General features: G+C 41.5%; 1 protein-coding gene and 1 long non-coding RNA gene across 2 annotated transcripts in view; one reads left to right on the top strand and one right to left on the bottom strand.

Annotated features, from left to right (window-relative positions):
- Positions 1–424: 424 nt before the first annotated feature.
- Positions 425–22,247, bottom strand: part of tub (TUB bipartite transcription factor) — a 60,464-nt gene continuing 38,641 nt past the window's right edge. The window contains exons 4-12 of the mRNA XM_056412334.1: positions 11,800–11,937; positions 9,848–10,000; positions 8,659–8,780; positions 7,122–7,313; positions 6,197–6,309; positions 3,065–3,179; positions 2,711–2,809; positions 2,417–2,588; positions 425–2,236 (exon numbers count right to left, since the gene is read on the bottom strand). Of these exons, the coding sequence (XP_056268309.1) occupies positions 2,103–2,236; positions 2,417–2,588; positions 2,711–2,809; positions 3,065–3,179; positions 6,197–6,309; positions 7,122–7,313; positions 8,659–8,780; positions 9,848–10,000; positions 11,800–11,937 (1,238 nt within the window). The 3' untranslated portion in view covers positions 425–2,102. The remainder of the gene's footprint in view (positions 2,237–2,416; positions 2,589–2,710; positions 2,810–3,064; positions 3,180–6,196; positions 6,310–7,121; positions 7,314–8,658; positions 8,781–9,847; positions 10,001–11,799; positions 11,938–22,247) is intronic.
- LOC130192383 (uncharacterized) lies at positions 19,880–20,447 on the top strand. The gene is made up of 3 exons (XR_008831378.1): positions 19,880–19,969; positions 20,128–20,236; positions 20,357–20,447. It is a non-coding gene; the product is annotated as an uncharacterized LOC130192383 (long non-coding RNA).

A 22,247-nucleotide genomic window follows, 5' to 3' on the forward strand; every position in this document is an offset into this window, starting at 1 on the left:
AAAAGAAGGAAAAAGCCAGAACAAATAATGTGAAATGCAGCTTTAACCAGTCACAACATCAATTAACATCCCTGTAATATTGGAACTGTGGCACTAGAACAATGGATTCTAAAGTATTAGATCGTAGGTAAGCTTATTCACCAGACGTAAAAACAGCATTGCTTCTTAACTCTAAATAAAGTATTTCTATGTGCATTTCATATGTGTTCTACTTCTTTCATGCATAGGCTTACATCTTATCACTAGATTTCAGCATTACTAAGAATGGCCCAGTTAGGAACCACAAGTATATCTTAGCGAGGAACAAAGTGAGTGATATACATTTTCTGGGACTGGACATCATTGTTGATAAGAGAAGGTATGTTCTGTGCTACCTTGTTTTAAGAAGACGAGCAAACATCAAATATTGCATCGAATTCATGAACATGTTTTGACTGACTGAAGTTTTATTTTTTTGCATGATCAAAGGACTGTGTCTATACCGCCACAGTACATTGTACACCATTTATTTTACATTACAACAAGAGCACGTAAAACAGAAAGTGGAAGAACCTTTGGTCCTGGATGTATATGAAAAGCAGACTTTACAGTATCAACAATTTAAAAATAGTTAGAACACAGTCGAGTACAAGGATAGCACATGTATTAAAGATTTGCTCATAATCCACAGTAACAATAGCGGTATCAGAGATTGTTCTTGGTCTTCATTTAGCATTTTTTTAATGGCCATAAAATACAAAATACTATTATATATTTGAAAAAGAATACTGCCCAATAGGGAGCAAGAAGAAGAATATTTTGAGTAAAAATGTGAACAGCAATAAACATGTGATACAGAAATGTACTGCCTGTCAGATGAGGAATGTACAAAACTCCAGCTCAGTGGAGCATTACATGATTCAAAGATGTAAAGATGAAATATGACATTGTTAAAGCTGTGGCAGATGTACACCGTTATTGTGTTTGATTGCAGTAAGTCTGTGTTTGGATTATTTTGAGCACAACCTGAAGTGCCTTGGATATTAGATCTGCTGCCGGGTTTACAGTACAATGTAAATAATTATTGAATTAAATGTTGTCCAAAGATGAGCACATTTATATTTTCTTGTGGTTTTGCTACTCCAGCGATCTAATCAGTCTAGACGAACAATGCATTTGACAGCTTAATTCAATATAGCTACAGAGAATTACTTTAAATGCATGTTAGGCAGCAAGATTAGCAAAGACCAATTCAAGCTCAGCTCATCGTGTGGCCGAAGCCGAACAATGGTATTAGTCTTCAAAGGCACAATAAAGTATGTACAGCTATATCTCATCCACCAAAGACTTCAACGTAAAGTGCACCATCGCCCTATACATTCACATAAATGACACTGTGACCCAATAGTGTAGACGGGACACAGCACACAGTTACATACCTTTGCCTTGTTCACGTCCAGCCGTTTGGTGTGGAAACAAGACGTACGAAGGAGGATGTGCTTGCGGCTCCATGGAGCCAATACTGCTGAAATTGTTGCGAGTGATAACAGAAAAAAACTCGACATGTAATAAATACATAAATAACAAAAATAATAAATATATAGTGACGTGCGTTGTTATTTTAAATTCAGTGACGATAGAAGCAGTATTCATGCTTGAGGAAGAGTGTGACATTTTTGTGTAGCACATTAAATGAAGGCCAGCCAACCTTAAAAACATACAGATGTGTAATTGTTAGTTATAATTTACAGATAAAGAAACAAAACATTTCTCTAACTACTACATAAAGGAACAGTGTTTGTTTGTTTGTATAATGCCATTACAGTACAAAATTACTATAGTTATCAAAACAAATCAATTGAATTTTTAAAGTGGATTTTTCTTTGTGCTTGTTTTCCTCCACTGACAAATACCAACCCAACCCCTCTCACACACACAGACACACACACACACACACACACACACACACACACACAACGTGAGTCCCGTAAAGCCTTTCGGGATATGCAGGACTTCCAAGGTCCTTCGTGATTTGGAGGAGTCAAACCAGCCCCAAGGGTACATGAGGAGCCCTTGTTAAGAGGACAGATGGACCAGTTCTCCACTGAACTTCAGGCTGGGATCTATTCACAGGCTAACTTGCTGTCAAAGCTGGAAAGCGCAATGGCAAAGGCCTGCAGGGCACACATTGGGTAGTTATAGTCCATGGTGAAGACATCCTCTGCCACACGGCCAAACTGCATCACAATGTAGTCAGCTGTAGAGAAAAAAGACCAGGAAGCACATTTATTTCTCCATTACGTTTTGGAATTGTTCCACCCTTTTTAAAGTGCTGTTCTTAATCATGACAACATGACTATAACGTGTCAAATATACTCAGTTAACTGTAGTTCATATGAAACCTTCAACAGTTAAACTTTAGAGGAATAGAACTTACGGTCATTTTCGTGAATTACTTGGAAATTCTTGACGGAGGCCTGAGTGACTCTGCCGTGGAAGTTGAGCACATAGGATTGTGTGTCATCGTTCCACACAGGCGTCTTGTTGTGAAGTTCGATCACGCTCTCTGTGTTCTTGTTCTGCCACCTGGCCAGCAGTGACTCATGGTCCTGTATGAAGCGTACAACATTATAGCTTCTCACAAGAACCTCAGATCAAATGTATAAGTATTAGAAGAGGTGGAATTGGTCAGCACAGATAAAGCTATTGAGAAATTAGGGGTAAAACATACATTTCTTGGGCGAAGAGACACTCTCTCATGGTCCATGTTCATTCCAGGAATGATGACACTCATTTTGCGCGGCCCTTTGAATCCTAAAACATTGGTTTCCTATGTTGAAAAGATGATAAACATTCATGTCAGCATGTTCATCCACTGGTAGCTACATCAAATGGTATGTTTTTGTGGGCAATATCTGTGTCGGCAATGAAGGTTAAGGCATAGATGATAGCTTGATCTCAACCCGATTATGGCAAAGCCCTGACTCCTAAACTTGTTGTCTGAACTCATTGCTCAACATATCTCTTGAAATGTATGAAAAACTAAGTACAGCTTGTGTGTTCAGGAGCATTTTGACCAACTCACATAGCAAATGGCTGCTAGCTCTTGACGCAGGTTGCTAGCTTCAAGGCTGGTTGTGCTCTTCATGGGGTTCAGGCCGCTGTCGTATACAGTGAACTTAGTTCCCATGAGGTTAGACCTGCAAAGAAAACATAACAGGCTGAGGAGGTCTGAAGGTGTAGCTGCACATCAGGGTGTGAATAGTGAATGGGTGAATGATGTCATGTAGTGTTAAAGTCAGAAGACTAGAAAAGCGCCGTACGAGTAGCTACAGCAGTGGTCACCAACCTTTTTGAGCCCAAGATCCCTGACCTCCGCCTTCATGACCGGCAAGATCTACCTTTGAGGCGTTGAGAGAAAACGACGGTCCAGACTGGACTTATGACTTTTTATTTGGCCTAATTGTCATTTTGGTCCAGCGTTCAAATTGATGAGACCAGGTAAACAGAATTTAAGTGTAATATAACAAGTAAGATATTTGTTAACCGCACACAATATGAACAAGAAAACACATTTGCAATGAGCAGCTGGATGAACTACCAATATAAATGTTGTATTTATTTACATTACAGCACAACACTGACAACATGATCAGTCAGTGCAACTCATGTAAGTTCAGCTCTCATCATAATGCCATCAAGCCATGTGACTCCAGTCAGTGTTATGGCTGTGACTGAACTCTGTCTGTGAGCTTGTAGTTAGTTCATAATCACAGACAGACAGTCTGAGGCCGTCTGTGAGCTGTCTGTCAGTAATCCAGCTCCTGGTCTTTGATTTGGTGATTTTCTCAACTCCACTGACGAGTTTTTCGGGGCAAAATTGGTATTCATGAAAGTTTTCTCATCTGGGATTGGTTCTGAACTCAGACCGTTGGTGATTACGTTCACATCAGCTCTACAGACATCCTCAGATTTAAATAATTTTCATAATAATAAATATGAGAAGCACCATTTGTGACTCCTGCATCTGTCCCTTTTCAAATAATAGAATAAATGCAATTGCAATCACTTTCAAGTAAACCAGATTGCTCTATCAGACAAGAAACAAAAGCTCAATGTTGAGCTTTTGTTTTGAAGGACAACAGCAGAAAAGCCCAACTCACGGAGGTAAGACCTGGCAAGTCGCCAAGAATCTCGGCTGTCGCGCATGCGCAGTCGTAACCTGTTAATGCCGTAACGTAAACATGTACACGAAGGTACAGGCATTTCAACATTTATTTATTGATGACTTAGTTTTATGTCGGTGTACTTTGAGCTTGTGTAATATGTGAAGTTATCAATAAAGGTCTTTCTGCATTTCCCCCTGCGCCCCACCTGTAGTGGTACGTTCCCCTCTTTCGGGGCGCACAGCTGACAACACGGCTGTGTAAGCGAACCCGTTTTCAGGCGTTCATGAATCAGGCGGAGATCTTTTCTGACGTCAATCTTCCAGTCAGAAAGAAAACATTTCAGAAGACACCTCAGAAAATGTTCGAAAACAAGGAACAATGTGTTTCTGAATTTATTTTCATTTTATTTTGGAGATCGACAGGGAACGTCTCCGAGATCGACCGGTCGGCGACCACTGAGCTACAGGTTAAGAACATCTTGGCCATTTGAAATACCTCACCTCAAGGTACCCTGATTGTGCAACAGTTAAATAGTTGTTGTGCTCTAATATAAATTGTTTTTGTGGCACTGGGGCCCGGCAGGAATCAATGACCTAGCTTCCCAGCAGGAGAGGAGTCAGATCAGATTCTGGCAGTGAGTCACCAAACTGCAGGGAGGTTAGTGACCAGTGGCCAGTGGCCAGGGCGTCGCCTTTAAGTGACACCCTACCCTAGATAAAGCTCAACATAGCTTGTTCATAACCCTCTACTAAGGAAATAAGAACGTATAGCCAGATTATGAGATAGCCTTGTGTGTCTAGATGACCTGTTACCTTAATTCCCTGATTTAAGATTTTGAACTGCCTCTAGTGGGAAAACATTGCAGTGTCACTCTGCTACTTTATTTACCATAAATGTTCCATTAATAGCATCTATATGAAATGGTGCTCCCTATTTCTTTGAAATATGGTGGTATCCAGATGCGTTATGCACAGACACTATAATTTATGTTTTGAACCACTGTAAATCATTTCTGACTCTACACTTGATGGTTTACCACAATGCTATGTAACACTATTTACTGGTCATGTTATATAGTGCTCAGTAAGCATTGGAATCTAATATAGAAAACATATGATATTAAGTGTTTTTGTCCCATATGAAATAAATATTGTCACTGTAGCTTTCATGCTCTCTGACATTCACAGACACAGTCTTAAAAACACACAACACAGCCCAGACATTGACTGTAGTGTTGGGTGTGTCTATCGTAGATCAGGTGGGTCAGCCACAGCATCAAACAGCTGACTGCATACATCCTATGGTCCATTTCTCATGTAGGCCCGCCCCCTTAAGGAGTCTTGAGGAGCACTAGACTAAAGGTCACCATTTATTTTAATTTAGATCGCCACAATCATTCAAGCAGTGATTGGGTTTGAGCGGTGCATCGACCAATGGGCAGGCCAGCTCTGAAGATTAAAGGCTGCACAGAGCCATATTTGATTAAACCCGCAGGAGTTTCCATGGAGCCACTAAAGCAGCCTGGAAGCCGTCTCTAAAGCTACCTCTTACTTTGGCCCTAAACACAAAAACAATATACAGCTCAGGTACATTTAGGAGGAAGGCATTTAATGAGGGTTTATACAACAATATCACAAATATGTGTTTTCTCAATTATACATCTTTATTAATGAGGCTAAAACAGAACATTAATGTTGGGTGGGATTGTTAATATAAAAGATGCAATTCAAGAGCTACTTGTTAACTATTCATAGATTAGCAGATGATGTGGTCATTGCTCATCTTTTAGTATCGACAGTACACAGAGTTGTGTGGACATTACTGTTAAATGTTACCCACATTTAAAAAATAAAATGATTTATGAATGAGGAATGGGTAAACAATAATTGTATTTCAATCATTCATATTTGTAAAAAAATATATATCATGAAATGTGACAATTTAAAAAGCAGTGACAGTCAAATAAAACGTGAATTAAGGAATCATGTACAACACTTTCTCAGCGTGCTGCCAAAACGTTTCATGTAACAAAGCCGCTATGTACGTACCTCAGTTTACCGATGAAGCTCTCTCCGCCTCGAGACAGATCCGTTGGATCGATGGAGATGAGGTAATTCGATGTTTTGCTCTTTTTCCTTTTCCTGCCAGCTAACAGGAACACCTGTTACAAGAAGGCCGAAAACCAAATGAGTAAATAGATTTATTTGGACGCACACAGCTTGAAACTACAAAACCATCTCGGTCACACTTTCTATGACACCTATGTCTATATAATACAGAGTAAATATACTTATTATGCTAATTATATCGAACAACTAATGATATATAATAATCAGATTATAGCACTGTACAACATATCAATAGTAATAATGCTTATAAGAATATTCATAAAACATTACAAAGCATTTCACAATTACTTATTATCATAATACTTCATTACTGATCAGTAACTGACATTTATTTTACAAGGATCACAGTACATCATAATTCACATAGTTGTAATACATTATACTTATTTTACAAGTGGTTTAATTGAAATTCCTGAGGTATTAAGGCAGATATAATACAGTTATAATAACTGTAAAATATTTTATTTTAATTAAAATAATATATATATGCAATATATGCATAATTGAGAGTCCCTCAATTATAAAGTATTATGATACTTGAATAGTAAGTGATCAGATTATTTATAATAATTCCTGAATATTTAGTTTTATTTAGTTCTTATAACAATAAATATACAGTGAAATAAGCAAATAACAATGAAAGTATGTCTATAATGCATTATGAGCTTCATACAAAATGACACAATTTATTTGGAATATTGAAGGCTAAACTACATTACATGTCTATTAATCTTGTAGAAACATGCTACTTATTGTGACAAATGATTGGAATTTGTGTTTTCTAAACTTTTAATGAGGTAAATTCTGTTGATGTCAACAGTTTCTGCTGCCTGACTCTTCTCACCTTCTTGCCGTCCTCTCTCTCCAGGTGGAGGTAGTAAGTGGGATACATGCCTCTGTCCATGCCCTTCTTATCTCTGGTGATTCTGCACTTCACTCTCACCCCCTGGGGTGCAGGACGCAGAGAAAACTCCTCAAGGTCATCTACGTCGATGGCAGGTTCATTGACCGGTGGAGTGGGTGCTGAGGCCACCTCCTGTAGGTGAAAACAGCCCACACAGGGCAATCCCCTTGTGAGATGGTGAGATGTGAGTTGACTTTCATTAGAACAGAGTAATGAGTCTAAAGATCAAATCATCCACTGGGACAGAGAATGAGCACACTGTGTCTAAAATAAGGACCTGGTGGAGACAGAGGACCGAGTTGACTGAAGGGAGAGATTAGAGTGGAATGAGGAGCAAAGAGAAAATGATGGTTATCATGAGTACAAATCCAGCTGGGGTTTTACTCTGAACTAAGGGTAGAGGCTGCAAAGAGGATGTGTATTAAAGGGATAGTTGGGGTCTTGTATGAGGTTCTTATCCAAAGGCAGTGTATTACTAACAGTGGACGGTGGTTGTTGCACACAGCCCCAAGTTTGAAGAAGCAGACATGTACTAATGTGGACGGTGACATCAGCAAAACATATTGTTTGCCACATAAAACAAAGGCCAACCTAATAAAAATCAATATCAGTTTAAGTGTTTGTTTTATTTAGAATACTTTCGCGGGTGTGCAGTGAGAAAGCCGTTTGCCACGTGGAACCGAAGCCGTGATGTCCATCTACGCCCCCAATGTACTGTTCCGTTACTCCTCTGCAAGGTAACATTTCTGCTTTTCTCCAGTGGAGTCTGGTAATTCTGGAAAAAGCACTGGTAATGGCTTCAGTCTCACAGCAAGGTGAATTTAGGAAAATATTCCAAGTAAAGTATACACTTGAAGTGGTAATTGTTGTTTGGAATGACTCTTTCTTTTAGGTGGCTAAAGTGTGTTTTGCTGATGTCCCTGTCCACAGCAGTACATACTGTAGCTTTGATGTTGTGCTGGTACTCCTGTCTGCTTCTCCAAACCGGTGCTGACCGCTGTCCATGTAGGAAATACACCGACTTTAAACAACCCAACTTTAAAAGACCCAAATTATTATTTTGAAGAGGGTTACATTGTAATCTGACCTTCATCGTCCTTCATCACCAAGAACACCAACATTTGTGTAACCTCAAACATTAGATGAAGCAGATCCACAGATGAGAGATTATTGTTCCACCTCCTGCTCACAGTTGTATCTGCACTGTAACATACACAGCAAGATGACTTTGTGGTGGGTAAATAAATGGAAGGCCAGAAACAGCCTCAAATAATTCAGATATATTGTTTGTAGACGATAACAAAAAGCCAAAAAGGCAACAGCACTTTATTTGAGTCACATTAAGCCATATTGATCAATAACCGTTAGCCATGATAATTAAATAAAGACAAGTACCAAAATGTTATCTTTTTTTCCTGCATTCAGACACCGGTTTCATGGGCAGAGGGTGCTGTGTGCGCTGTAAACTTTGTTTTACCTTGCATGACTTCTTGCTCGTGGCAGAGCCTGGTCTTGTGTTGCTGTTGAGCTGTGAGGAACTAGAGCTAATTTCATCTTCGTCGTCCTCTTCTTCATCAAAATTCATACTGCTGGATATACCTTCACAGACAAAGAAAATAAGATAGTAAAGAGGTGTTAATGATCCCCCCCCCCCTACAAAGTCTCACTTCATCCAGTATAACTTTAGTAAATTAACAAGACAGTTTGAGGTTTGAATAAAATAATTTGTTCCACGTGTTTGTGAGTGCAAACACAATGTTCTATTAAGTAATTAAACTAGGTGTCAAACCTAACCAACTGGGTTTTTGTAAATTGGAGTTTATGGTTACTATTATATAGTTTCCATCTACAGTATAGCAGCTACATTGCATTGCAGGTCTTCCAGCCATTAAGGATGCGACCGTTCCATGCATGGTGTATCATAGTTTAGTGAAATAATAAGAGGTATACAGGCATACACAAACATCAGTTAAACACTTATTAGTGCCCGTTTCCCAGAGGTCTGTGAGTTATCCATGTTCAAGATATTATTTATGTTTTACAAGCTCGTCCACTTGAAGCTGGAAACGTCTTTCAAAATATGAAAAAGAACTAACTCTGCTTATCTGGTGCAATGCTGCATATTGCAGCTCTGCATAATACGGATTATGGGTTGTGCCAATAAATCTTCATGAATGAACGGAACAACACTTGACGTGGCCAAAATATTTATAATTCTTGAGCTAAAAACACAAAAACCAAAATAAACTTCTTACAATGCAATTGCTGTTGGTAGAAATGTAAATCACAGTTGCATAACATTGTACCAATCAGTGACGGCACATACATTTAGGATTTGTGTGTCCAAAATCGAATAATTTCCCCACTGTGCGATTAATAACGGATTTCCCAGCTCACTAGTCGACTATTGAGTCCGTTATGATGGTAAATGAGTGTATTTGTCATCAGTGTTTACAGTAATGCTTATGTTTTTTAACAACATAAACAGAGCATAATAAGTTATATCATTCAGACACTGTGTCTTAAAATGGCATTTCTATTTACAGTTCTAAAGACGATTCAGTGCGTTTCACCTCCCCGGACCACAATGCCGTGGGTGAAAACGTGGACTCGTGGTGGTGCTCCTTCAGGTGCAGTGACAGAGCTCCCTTACAGCCTGGCAGTACCTTTCTTGAGCATGGTGACGCGCAGATCCTGTTTGCTCTGCGACTGAGTGCAGCTCATGACCGGCTCGGCCTCGCCCTCCTCTGTGCTGAGGTGACCCACCGTCAGGATCTGGATCTGACCATCATCCTGCTGGAAGGTCGGACCATCCATCGCTGCTGAGCCACAAACCCACAAGAGCAAACTGCATCAGAATACAATGAGGCGATTGTTGGACAATCATTATCTCCTATTACCAGACAGCGAACGACCAAATGAATCCCAGCTAAGTAAAACACAGGCGGTCGTAACCATCGTGTAGTTGTCACTTGCATAAGCAACATTTCCACCTCTCTGCCTGGTTGACTTGATGTGTGGGTGTTCTGTTAAATATGTTTTAATTAATTGTTTCACTTGTCCTTATTAAATTAGCTTTAGGAGGTAAGCACATTATGTCCGTTCTGCTCCAGGCATTCAGTCCACTTCAGTTTTAAACGGACTTCTCTGCTTTCCCTTTTTTTACACTGTAGAAATGCAACAGAACACATTAAAGATAATGTAAGGGTGAAGCACAGTATATTTGTTTTCATGCAGTGTTGCCGTGTATACTCAAAAGATGTGCATGAAAAAATCCAGTGCTATGAGAGTGCATGTTGCATATTCTATTGGTATGTTTTCATTCTGGAAATTCTGCATGGAAACTTTGACATATTTGACTAATTAGTCAATATAAATATGCAAGTGTACAAAAACTTGTATATTTTATTCTGGAAGCCTGGTTAAGAACAGGTGTGCATATAGGAGGCCAGTGTGCATTTAATATAGTTTACTTTAGATTTGGGTTTCGTCTTCAATCCTAATTATTTAACCAGTTTTGTGTTGGGTATTTCATTTCAGATGTAGATATCTTATTTATGGAGCAGCTTGACTATACTCCATCTGAGTGAATTCATAAACATGTACTCATTTATTCTGTAGCCTTGATGCAGCTGATTGCATAGTAGCTTGGGAGCTCTCTGGCCACCGAGTTATCTTGCTTAAGAAAAACCGTGAGTGAGACGCAGAGTGAAGGAGACGGGTCCATCAGTGGTGAGTTTGGTGATACTGGCCTGATTCATCTTTAACCCCTGTGGAAGCTCATTCTTTTTTCTTTCTTTCTGGGACAGTCATTCCAAAGATCAGCATCTATTCTAGAGTATTGTGCTCGATCAGATGACAAACAAATGTAATGTCAGAGATGCGTGAGCAAAAGACGCATTAAGAGATTAGTAATGGTGCCGTTATAAACCTTCGGTTCCTATAGCATGACGGATTGCTTTGTGAATCAGTTCTTTCTTAATTAATTTCATTTTTATGAGCTATTACAGTGGGATATATACCGTGAATGATGAAAAGCATAGAAGCAGAGAGTAACAATGTATGCACAGTGGACATAGTTGGACTCCACCATTTCCACAGACGGGTGTTTCTCCTCCATCTGAAGATTAATGCATGTCACACACACACACACACACACACACACACACACACACACACACACACACACACACACACACACACACACACACACACACACACACACACACACACACACACACACACACACACACACACACACACACAGCTTAACTTGCAGGATTCGTTTCCAGGTGCGACTTAAAAAGTCAGCAGGCAAACCATGATGTGAGGATGGCAAAGAGGGCCTGAATAGACCGGCTGATTCTCTCATTCTGGGGTCTGCCTCCAACGACTTGGATCTGCTTTAAACATGAATACGTAAAAACCGGGACAAATATGCTTAGAAACAATATCCTAATGTGGCTATCATACATAGGAACATGCTTTACTGTCAACTATCTGTCTATTTTCGTATTCAGTAGTGCCAAACTTTTTAGCAGTATTTATGTCTAATCATCTCTTTTCTATCTAGTCTTCTCTTCCACAACTGACCCCCCTGATGGGCTGGGAGGCTGACCTTTGTGCTTCCCCTTCCTCTCCTTCTTGTCGCTGCCCGTCTGTGGAGTCGAGCTGGCCGATGCTCTGCCCTTTTTGGCTGAGCGAGGCGGCTGTGCTTCCGCCATCACCTTCACCTCCTCCTGTTCAGCTTCTTGCACTACATGCAGGGATGGAGATGAGCAGCAGCAGATGCAGGATTATCAGATCAGATGGACAGAGAGAGAGGGAGAGAAACAAAAGAAATACAAAATATTATGTCAAGGAAAAGTTCAAATATTTTACAATTAATACTGATTATTGTTCTTTATTGAGTTTCAGGCATGCGTTAACAATATTAAAATTAGTGTACATAAATGTAAAGCCAAAAATGTTAAAAAGGCAATGCTTGCACTGGTTTCATACCTTTAGATTTAACTCTAGTTTACAAATATGAATTGAAATGGGAACTATTAAATAAATCAAACATTAAAGATCTATTTCCAGATGTCTTAATACATTACAGATTGCGTTTTATCTATTGTTCATAGTGAGAAAGATTTGTTTGCTGTTCAATGCTGTGTCAACATTCATGCAGTATTCAGTCTAAGTTAAAGACATCCGCTCCCTGGTTGTGAACAGAGCAATAGAGCTAAACAGTGAATGCAAGCAAGTAGATTAATTTCTCTTGGTTTGGGGGAAATGATTTAGGGGAAAGGCTTTATTCCCTTTCTTTCACTAAGAGTATCAGTGTAACGGAGTTAGAAATGTATTCTGTCATTTCTTGTTTTCAATGTGTTGTATTTTATTTTTGTTTGTTGTTCAACAATATTGTTGAGTGTTTGTGAATTTTATTTTAATGAGCCATTTTTATTTAGCGTTATTTTTAAAATTCTGTTTCCTCGAAATCTGCTTTCCATCTCTGTTGTACTTCCTGCTCCCGAGTCCGTCTCACCGTCACAATGGCTTTGTATTGCTGAAGGTGAGTTGAGTGAGGAACGATGTCGAACTATTTTCTCTGTATTCTTTAATAAAAAGTGATAGTGGAACGTTAATACGATCCCGGCGTCCAGCTGTCGTATCATTTAGACCGTTAAAATATACGTTTGGTGGCAGTTTCGTTGAGCCAGTTTGGCGCCGTTTGTTGAGCTACATCCGGTCGCCCCAACGTATACTTTCTTTGTGTAAATTGTTTTGTTTTGCGTGTGTATAGGAAGCGGAAGTACAGAGACAGACCAGAAGGAAATTGTGTGTGTTCTGCTCTCTCCTGCAGAATAAATAAGTATTGGGAAAATACACCATCTGAGTCAAATTCTTCCGTGCCCGTTCCAAGTCTGTTACACTGGTGCTGTGACCTTCGGATCTTCAGACCAGCTTGATGCTCGTCGCCGTGGATGTTGTGCTGACGTCCTGATCCGCCTTTGAAGACCGTTGTAGTCATATCAGGTTTTTAAGAGATTGTGGAATAGGGCATAGTGCTTCAAATTGTTTGATCTCAGTGTGTCGATGACTTTTGATTATTGATATACATTTTTTTTTCTTCTGCATATTCATTGCATTTCTACTACGTTTTGGTTCTAAATACACAACGCAAGTACATTTATTGGTTATAAAAACGATCGCTATAGCAACAATGGATGAGTTTGCTAGCCCTAAGTTGCCAAAGGGGAGGGGTAGTTGGCTCAGTCATATTTCTGACAGTAGGAATGTGGGATACTCTAAACTAACACCGGATAATTGTGATACAGGGCTAGGTCAGAGCCCAGATTGTACTCCTGTTGGTGGGTTAATGAGGGGTCTACTCCTGACAGTGATGTCGATGCCATAAACCATCTCACAGACATGGTAGGGAAGTTAGGTGTTCAAATTGGTGAGTCTATTGTAGAGAAATTAATATCAGCTGGTGTTGTAAACATGAACAGTGATACCCAGACTACTACCACCCAGACAACACAATGTACTGTTGACCAACATGAACGCCCTCCACATGTGACAGTCCATGTGAACTCTGATAAAGGACTTCAGACATTCAGAGGTGACAATACTGACAGATACCCAGTCCAGGACTGGATTGACATGACTAAAACACATCTCCGAAAACGAGAGATTCCTCTGTGTGACCAAGCAGAAGAAGTTATGAGCCATTTGATGGGCAAGGCCAGAGATGTTGTGAAGATTGCCTTGCGTAGTGACCCTGCGCTTAATGTCAAACAAGAACCTGAACTGATGTATAATGTTCTCCTCCACTACTTCAGTGTCACTCCCTCATGTCTTCCTCTCGCAGACTTCTATGCTACCTTGCCTGAGCATAGAGAAAACCCAGTCGACTACTGGATAAGACTGAACAAAGCTGCCGACCTCGCTCTCGTAGGCTTACACAGACAAGGGAAGCGGACGGAGAACATGAATGATGAAGTGGCGCTTATGTTTGTCAAGCACTGCCCTGACCCAGAATTGGCTTGCACTCTGAAGTTTAAACCACTTCACGAATGGACCTCGCGTGATGTTCAGCTGAGGATTGATGAATATCAACGTGAGTTGAGGTCTAGTGGCGGTGCCGCGGGTACTGCACATCTAAAGAGCTACATCACTGCAGTGGCTTCTGACCAGCCCAGTCAGCCATCGACTGGCCAGGCAGTGCAGTGCCTTACTCAGAGTCCCTCACCTTCCCATCTCCAAACCCAGCATCATGTGTGTCATCCCTTTTGCCCTTCTCCAGAATCTGCCCCAGTTCCAGGTGAACTCTGTCATGCTCCGAGTCGTCCCTCTGTGCCAGTCGTGGCACAAAATCTCCAACAGTCAGAGGAGAGACTTCTCACCCGTATGGTCGACATGTTCCAGGAGATGATGGAGAAAATGCAGTCGGCGGACGCTGTGCACCCACCTCGAGGTGGGCGATTCCAGCGTCCCTCCCATGAAAAGCGTTCAGAGAGGCAGTTTGTAAGGGCTGTATTGGCTCAAGCCACACCACCATCTCACATTGTATGGCCGAGAGACTTTGTTTTGGCTGCCATGCCCCCGGCCACACCAAACTGAACTGCCCTGCCAAAGACTCAACCCGACACCAGACGGAGGGAAACTAGCCGACTTGTATTCAGAGGGAGGCAGTACAGGTCGCACAACAAACTCCCAAACAGACGACATGTCTGATGCTGAGACTGTGTACACGTCTGCGAGAGACTCGTGTGATAAATCTGAGGTGGTTGTTTATCAGAATATTCACAGAGTTGGCAGTAGTGACAGTCTTTTCTACACACCTGTGGTAATGGGTGGGACTATTACAATAGGTGGCATGTTGGACAGTGGATCCATGGCATGTAGCATTAGTGAAACAGCTGAGATGAAACTGAGAGATGCTGGAGTGATAACTGACCAAGAACAAATTGATGTCAATGTAGTCCTTGTTGGATGTGGTGGACTTCGTGTTAGGCCCAAGTGTGCTTTTGGTGTGGAGATGGAAGTTTATGGTTCTAAGATGTTTGTTCCAACACTTGTTGTCCCTGGACAGCATGATGAGTTGATTATAGGGACCAATGTTATAAAACACGTCTTGCGCCAGTCTAAACTCTGCAAGTCCTATTGGAAGACTGTATCTGGCCCTTGCCCAGACAAAGACTCGGACACTGAAAGTTTTCTGTCCATGCTCTCAGGTCTGAGCCCATGGAAAGGTGGAGATGTTCCTGACAAGGTCGGTACAGTCAGATGTAACTCAGCCACCTACCTCGAGCCTGGCCGTGAATATCTCATCTGGGAAAACTACCCAGACACACTGTTATCTCCCCAGGTAGCACCGTCATGACAGAGCCCACTTCATCCTCAGCTCCCAGGGGTGTTCTGGTCGCAAAGATTGTGACGACACTTTGGGAGACAGGCAGGTTCCGCTGAAGCTCATCAATACATCTGACAGACCTGTGCTCTTGAGGCGAAATGCAAAGTTGGCTGATGTCTATCGTGTGCAGCGCTTGAGGACATGGATGTTGCTGAACAGACAGAGGTTCCCCTTGCTGGCTGCACCCAATCAGCCGTGCCTCCTGCTGCTAACGCAGACTCTTCCAAAGAAATGCTTGGCTCTATTGGGCTTAGTACTGTTGACGTTGAATCGTGTGAAGTGTCTGTGGACAGTAAGAAGAGGATGGCTGACCTTGTGATGCAGTATGAGGACATCTTTTCACGCCACCATCTTGATTGTGGAGAGGCAAAAGACTTCGTTCATCGCATACACCTGTCGGATAACAGCCCAGATAGCAGCTGATTCCGGGGCGGATCCGCCCTCAGGTCGCTAGATCCGCCCTCAGGTCGCCACAGGTCGCTAGATCCGCCCGCAGGTCGCTAGATCCGCCCGCAGGTCGCTAGATCCGCCCTACTGCCGCACTCGGTTTGGTCATGTGAACCGGATCCACCCGCATCTGCATCCGGTTCACACAGCGGCGGTTGTTGGTGCTCAATACGTCGACCTGCCAGTCGATCGCGGCGTAGTATTGGTAGATCGCATGACATAAAAAGAAATTGGCCCGCCCCCCTGTCACTTTCTCTATAGCGCCACATTACAGCAGAAGCACGTCATTTCTGTCTCTACGTGTCGCGTTAACAGTCCTCTGCCCGCCGTCTGCGGCGCTGCGGAGCTCCCGACACGGTTTGCGCGCATCGGATGCGGACGGAGCAAAGAAAAGTCACTAGCACCACCCCGTCAACAACTCTTCTCGGGTCGCAGGTGAGCACACTTACTAGCACCCGCCGCCCACCCGTCGGTCGATCGCCTGACTTTGTCACATAATAAAGAGCTCGCATGCTGGAAAAGTGTGAGCACCCCTGAATCGTTGCTCCTCTGACTTCTGCGCCTCGACTTTCCAAACTGGAATTTTCAAACCTGCAGCTCTTCGCGCCAGACATATTACTTAGGTAAGTGTTGAATTGTGTTGCTACTGTCGAATTATGGCTATTTTTCGAACTATCTCGGTTAGGGTTAGGGTGAGCTATCTTCTGCAGCTAGCTGAATTTTCAGTGGTTCTTGGGTTGGAGCTTATACTTAGTATACTTAGCTCAAAGCTCCAAATGAAGCTGGGCAAGGAATAAGGGGGCTAGCTCACGAGGTAATAACGAGGCGCTAGCTCACGAGCTAATAACGAGGCGCTGGCTCACGAGCTAATAACGAGGAGCGCTAGCTCACGAGCTAATAACGAGGCGCTAGCTCACGAGCTAATAACGAGGCGCTAGCTCACGAGCTAATAACGAGGAGCCGCCAGCTCGCAGCCTAAAGCTTAAGCTAAATAAGATGGCCAGCACAAACCTGTTTTATTTAATTCGTATGTATTGAGTTCTCAACACATAATTTACTATTTTAAATGTCATCCTCAGTTTTACAGAAGTGTTCATCAGGATCGATCTCTACAATTCAGGTAAGCATGTCTTTTTGGAGGGAAGTTTTCACAGCAACTTAAAGACACATTTGAGGAATTGTATAACCTGTTTAACTTTAAAATGACCAGATTTGTTTTAATCCATTAAAATACTATCTTAATGTACAGCGTAGTGTTTTTATTAAAACATTTTTATTTTTGTTTGTTTTAGATAAAATGAACAGAAAGACTGGGCTTGTCTCCAACTCCACCATTAGACGCAGGGTCCGTCAAGATGTTCAAAAAGACTTGACCAAATTAGGGACGACTGCAGATAGAACTGCCTTTCAACTGACACCAGAGAGGGAACATGTAGATGTCAGTGGGGAGTCTTTGGAAAGTATAAATTGCACAGAAGATGCAAATTGTCTGGACACTACAACTGGATTAGGCTTTAGTGAGGAGGAAGGTGCCATGGAAGTAGAAGCAGATATAATTGATGGTTTTGCCTTTGTGGCCAGTGATGGGCAGAGTCTGACGTCTGATTCTGAACAGTCTGATGAGCAACTTGAAACCTTGTCCCTGTCTGCAAGTATTTCTAACTGGGCCACACACTTTGGCATTTCTTTGGTTGCTTTGACAGCACTATTGGGCATACTTATTTTCCATTCTGACCTTCCAAGGGATGCCAGGACTCTTCTTGGGACTAAAACTAAATACTCCATCCTGGAAAAGGCTGGGGGACAGTACCACTATTTTGGTATTCTGCTTTGAGAAATACACTGTCAAATTATGTGCATGCACTAGCAGACAGTTTCATTTTGAAGTTGCAAATACATATAGATGGACTTCCTTTATTCAAAAGCTCTAGTCTGCAACTGTGGCCCATCCTTGGTCTGCTATTGAATGTTCCCATGAAAGAACCAGTCGTAATAGGTTTATTCTGTGGACCAAAGAAACCCAGCTCAGCAAAAGAGTTCCTTGAAGATTTTGTTACAGAGTTGCAACAGCTTGAAAACGGTTTTGATATAGAGGGTAAGACATTGAAGCTTCAACTGGACACAGTCATTTGTGACACACCAGCCAGATCATTTGTTAAGAATACAAAGAACCACAATGGCTACCATGGTTGTGACAAATGTATGCAGCCTGGGAAATACATTAACAGACGCATGACATATCCATGTACAGACTTTGCTGTAAGGACTGACGAATCGTTTGAAAACATGGTAGATGAGCTTCATCATCATGAGGGGCCACATCCATTTCTTGGCAGCGGTGTTGGCATGGTTTCGCAATTCCCTTTGGATTACATGCATTTGGTTTGTTTGGGTGTTGTTAGACGATTGCTACACATCTGGCTCAGGGTCCTCTAATTTTCCGAATGCCTGCAAACATTGTTGAAAGAATGTCGGCAAAATTGATAGAAATGCGTCCCTATATTCCTGTGGAGTTGCCGAAAACCTAGATCACTACGAGAATTGGATCGGTGGAAGGCAACAGAATTACGTCAGTTTCTACTGTACACAGGACCTGTCATACTAGGAACCTTTCTGGACAGAAATATGTACAGCAATTTCATGCTACTCTTCTCTGGTATTGCCATTTTAGTCAGTCCTAGACTATCTAGTAATGCACAGTATGCACACACTACTTCGATCTTTTGTCAGTCACTTTGGTGAGATATATGGCAAAGATCAAATCGTTTATAATATCCACGGTTTGGTTCATCTGGCAGATGAAGTTCAACAACATGGTTGCCTCGACTCATTCTCTGCATTTCCGTATGAAAGTTACCTGCACACGCTGAAAAACTTGTCAGAAAACCAGAGTTTCCTTGCACAAATTATCAGGCGATTGTCAGAGAAAAGACCAGACACTCCTTTAAATGTTAGCCATTTAAAAAAACCACACTTTGTTGGACCACTTGTAGGTGGCATGTCAGTGAAAGCACAGTATGGTGAAATGGCCTGTGACAAGTGGACTGTTAAAATTTCAACCGGGGATAATGTTTTTGTCATTGGAAATGAAATTTGTTATATACATAACATTGTAGAATGCAATGATGGAGTGTATGTGATATACAAGGAGTGTTCAGAGAAGTCTTTGTTCTTCACTTACCCTTTCAACTCTGACTATTTGAATATTCATAAAATTGTCCAACCATCTGATCCATTTAAGTGTGTTAAAATGTCAGCGCTTGTTCAGAAATGTGCTGTTTTGCCTCATAGGGATGGTTTTGTGGCTATACCCCTATTTCATACGTTTTAGATATCTAATGTGCATTTGCAAAACAAATTGTCGATTTATGGACTTGGGTGTGTCAATAAAACATTTGTTAAAACTCTTATTTCAAGAAAATCAAGTTCTTAAATGCACAAACACACTAAAGCTAATGGACAAAAACATCTTGGCTCTTTTAGCTAAAAGTCATAGTTTCCAGGTACACAGTTCGCCTTTACAGTTCTCAGTTGGAAGTTCCACCAAGCAGCACAACTGGCAGTAGTCACTTGAGGCGACCGGACCTATTCTCATGTTTTCCAAATGGTAATTGTCATACTCCTGGTTATAGAGAACTTTAATAGTTGCTAAATTGTTTTCTAGTTGCAAAATTGTTTTCAGAAGTTCTTGGAACAGAGTTATATTTCTGTGACTGATGACACTGTTTGTTTCTTTCCTCTGTAATTCAGGATGTTCCATCTGATTGAATTCTTGGACAGCAAAACAGTAGCAGTCGTGCCACAAAGCTGGTACAGTGGTGGTGGCTGCGTTTGCCAGATTACCCGAGGGATGAAAGGGTGGACAAGGCGGTCCGAAGTGCCGAAGAACCTCAGCCTGACTGGCAGACACATGATGTCAGAATAATTAGATCATGCGGTATGCTAATTATATTAATATTCTAATAATTAGCAGTTTAAACAAATACATAAAAACATTTACCTTATGTTACATATGGGGGGGGGAAACAACATTTTAATGACATTGTTCTGGTCATAATTCTGTACTTTTTCATTGTGTTTTGACTTAATTTTTAGATGATTACTTGGTGGCAAGGCGATGGTTAACAAAATATATGTCCTGTGACACATCTGATCTCCATTCAGAAGAGGAGGCAATTCCTAAAAGGAGAAAGCCAATGCCTGTGTGAGTAAATGTGTATAAATGGTATTCTTTAGAACTCTTTTACCTTAATAAAATAAAGTGTCTGTCATTCAATGTTATAGTATGACAAATAATACATTTTTTTCCTAACTCCATTTCTAGCCATTTCTTTGGGGACTCGGATGCAGACAGCGAGACTGAAAATCGCCACCCCAAAAAAAAAAAGGGTCCAACCACTAGCAGGACAGTTGCCCCTCCTCCACCTATTGCCCCTCCTCCACCTCTTGCCCCTCCACCTATTGCCCCTCCTCCACCTCTTGCCCCTCCACCTATTGCCCTCCACCTCCTCCACCACGGACTTCATCACCAGCAGGACAGCGAACAAGCCATGCAGGGTACACGCCAACCTGGCGAGGGGCGAGATGTGGTTCAGACACCATTGCCTGCTGCGGTGAGCAACAACTCAAACGGCTATGGGATTCAAATTGAATCTTTTTAATCATTTCACTTTTTACAATGTTAACGATGGTAAATTGGATACGAGACATGCAATACACACTGTCACATTGAATCCAAGTGAATATGATTATGACGATTGGATTAATGGAGTTGTATAACACTTGATGTTTCCATATTTGATGTAAAATCTCTCCCTTTTTTAAATGCTATTCTAATGTTTTTTATAGCTGCTCAAGTTCAAATGATGGCCATGCTGAGACGCTTACACAGCAGGTCCATCAATTAACACAACAGGTCCATCAATTAACTTCCAAAATTGACAGCTTTGTTAGCCCAGCGTGACACAAATGTCTGGTCAAGAAGTGGAGTGGAGACCCGTTCCGTTGACCACAATGGAGGAAGTGGACATGTTTGAGCAACAGCTCAAAGATCCAGCCAACGCTTTAATGAAGAAGAGTGTGGTGAGTTTTTGTTTGTTTTAAGAATCTCACAAAGCTCATTAAAATCTATTGTATGTCATTAACACTAGATAATACCCTGTTTGATGGTAATGTTTTTTAAAACAATATCAAATATTAATAGTACTTTTTCTATCCATTTTAGATTTCCTCCTGGGAACAATCGGAGGACATGATGTAAACGTGCAACGTGGAACATCCTCGCGCATGTTCACTGATGATGTTGGCAAGTCCATAAATTGGAAGGGATTAATGGAAAAAAATCTTTCAATCTAATGACGTCCAAGACTTTGCTCCTGCGTAAGTAACTCATATATAATGAAAACAATTTGATTTCACCCGGAGGTCTTTGTGTTCAAACTTACGAATAACCATGTTTCTAAATAAAATGTTTGAATTGCAACTTTATTCTCTATTTAGGTGAATGTTACTCAACTATACCTTTACATAATAGTTATATGATATATTAGCTCTATGGAGTGGAGATGGTCAGCTGCTTCAGGTTCCTCGGGTCAACATCAGCAACGACCTCACCTGGTCTGCTCACACAGACAAGGTGGTCAAAGCGCCAAGCGCCTCTTCTTCCTGAGGAGACTGAAGAAGTTTGGCATGGATTCAGTCATCCTCACCAATTTCTACAGATGCACAATAGAAAGCATCCTGACTGGGTGCATCACAGTGTGGAGCTGCACAGCCAAGGACCGCAAGGCCCTCGCAGTGTGGTCAGGACTGCGGAGTTCATCATCGGTAGGAGCTCCCAGCCCTGCAGGACACATACCGCACACGATGCCTCAGGAAGACTGGCAGGATCCTAAAGGACTGCCATCATCCAGCCTTCAGCCTGTTCACCCGCTGCCTTCTGGAAGGCGGTACCGTATCATCCGGTCTCGCACACAGAGACTGGAGAACAGTTTCTTCTGTGTATCTGACAATAAAAGACTTGACTTGACTTGACTATATTTAGCATAGCACACTTTAAGTGCCAGACAGCCACTAGATTTTAGACTGCATGTCTGATTTATGTTGCACTGAGTATTCATGTGATTTTGTATCTGCTTGTGTGATTACAGATGCTGTCAGAAAGAATCACTCAACACATGCGTCCACTGACCAGGTTCTTAAGCACGCCATTCGGT

Source organism: Pseudoliparis swirei, chromosome 4 (assembly GCF_029220125.1).
Source record: "Pseudoliparis swirei isolate HS2019 ecotype Mariana Trench chromosome 4, NWPU_hadal_v1, whole genome shotgun sequence".
Lineage (NCBI taxonomy): Eukaryota > Metazoa > Chordata > Actinopteri > Perciformes > Liparidae > Pseudoliparis > Pseudoliparis swirei.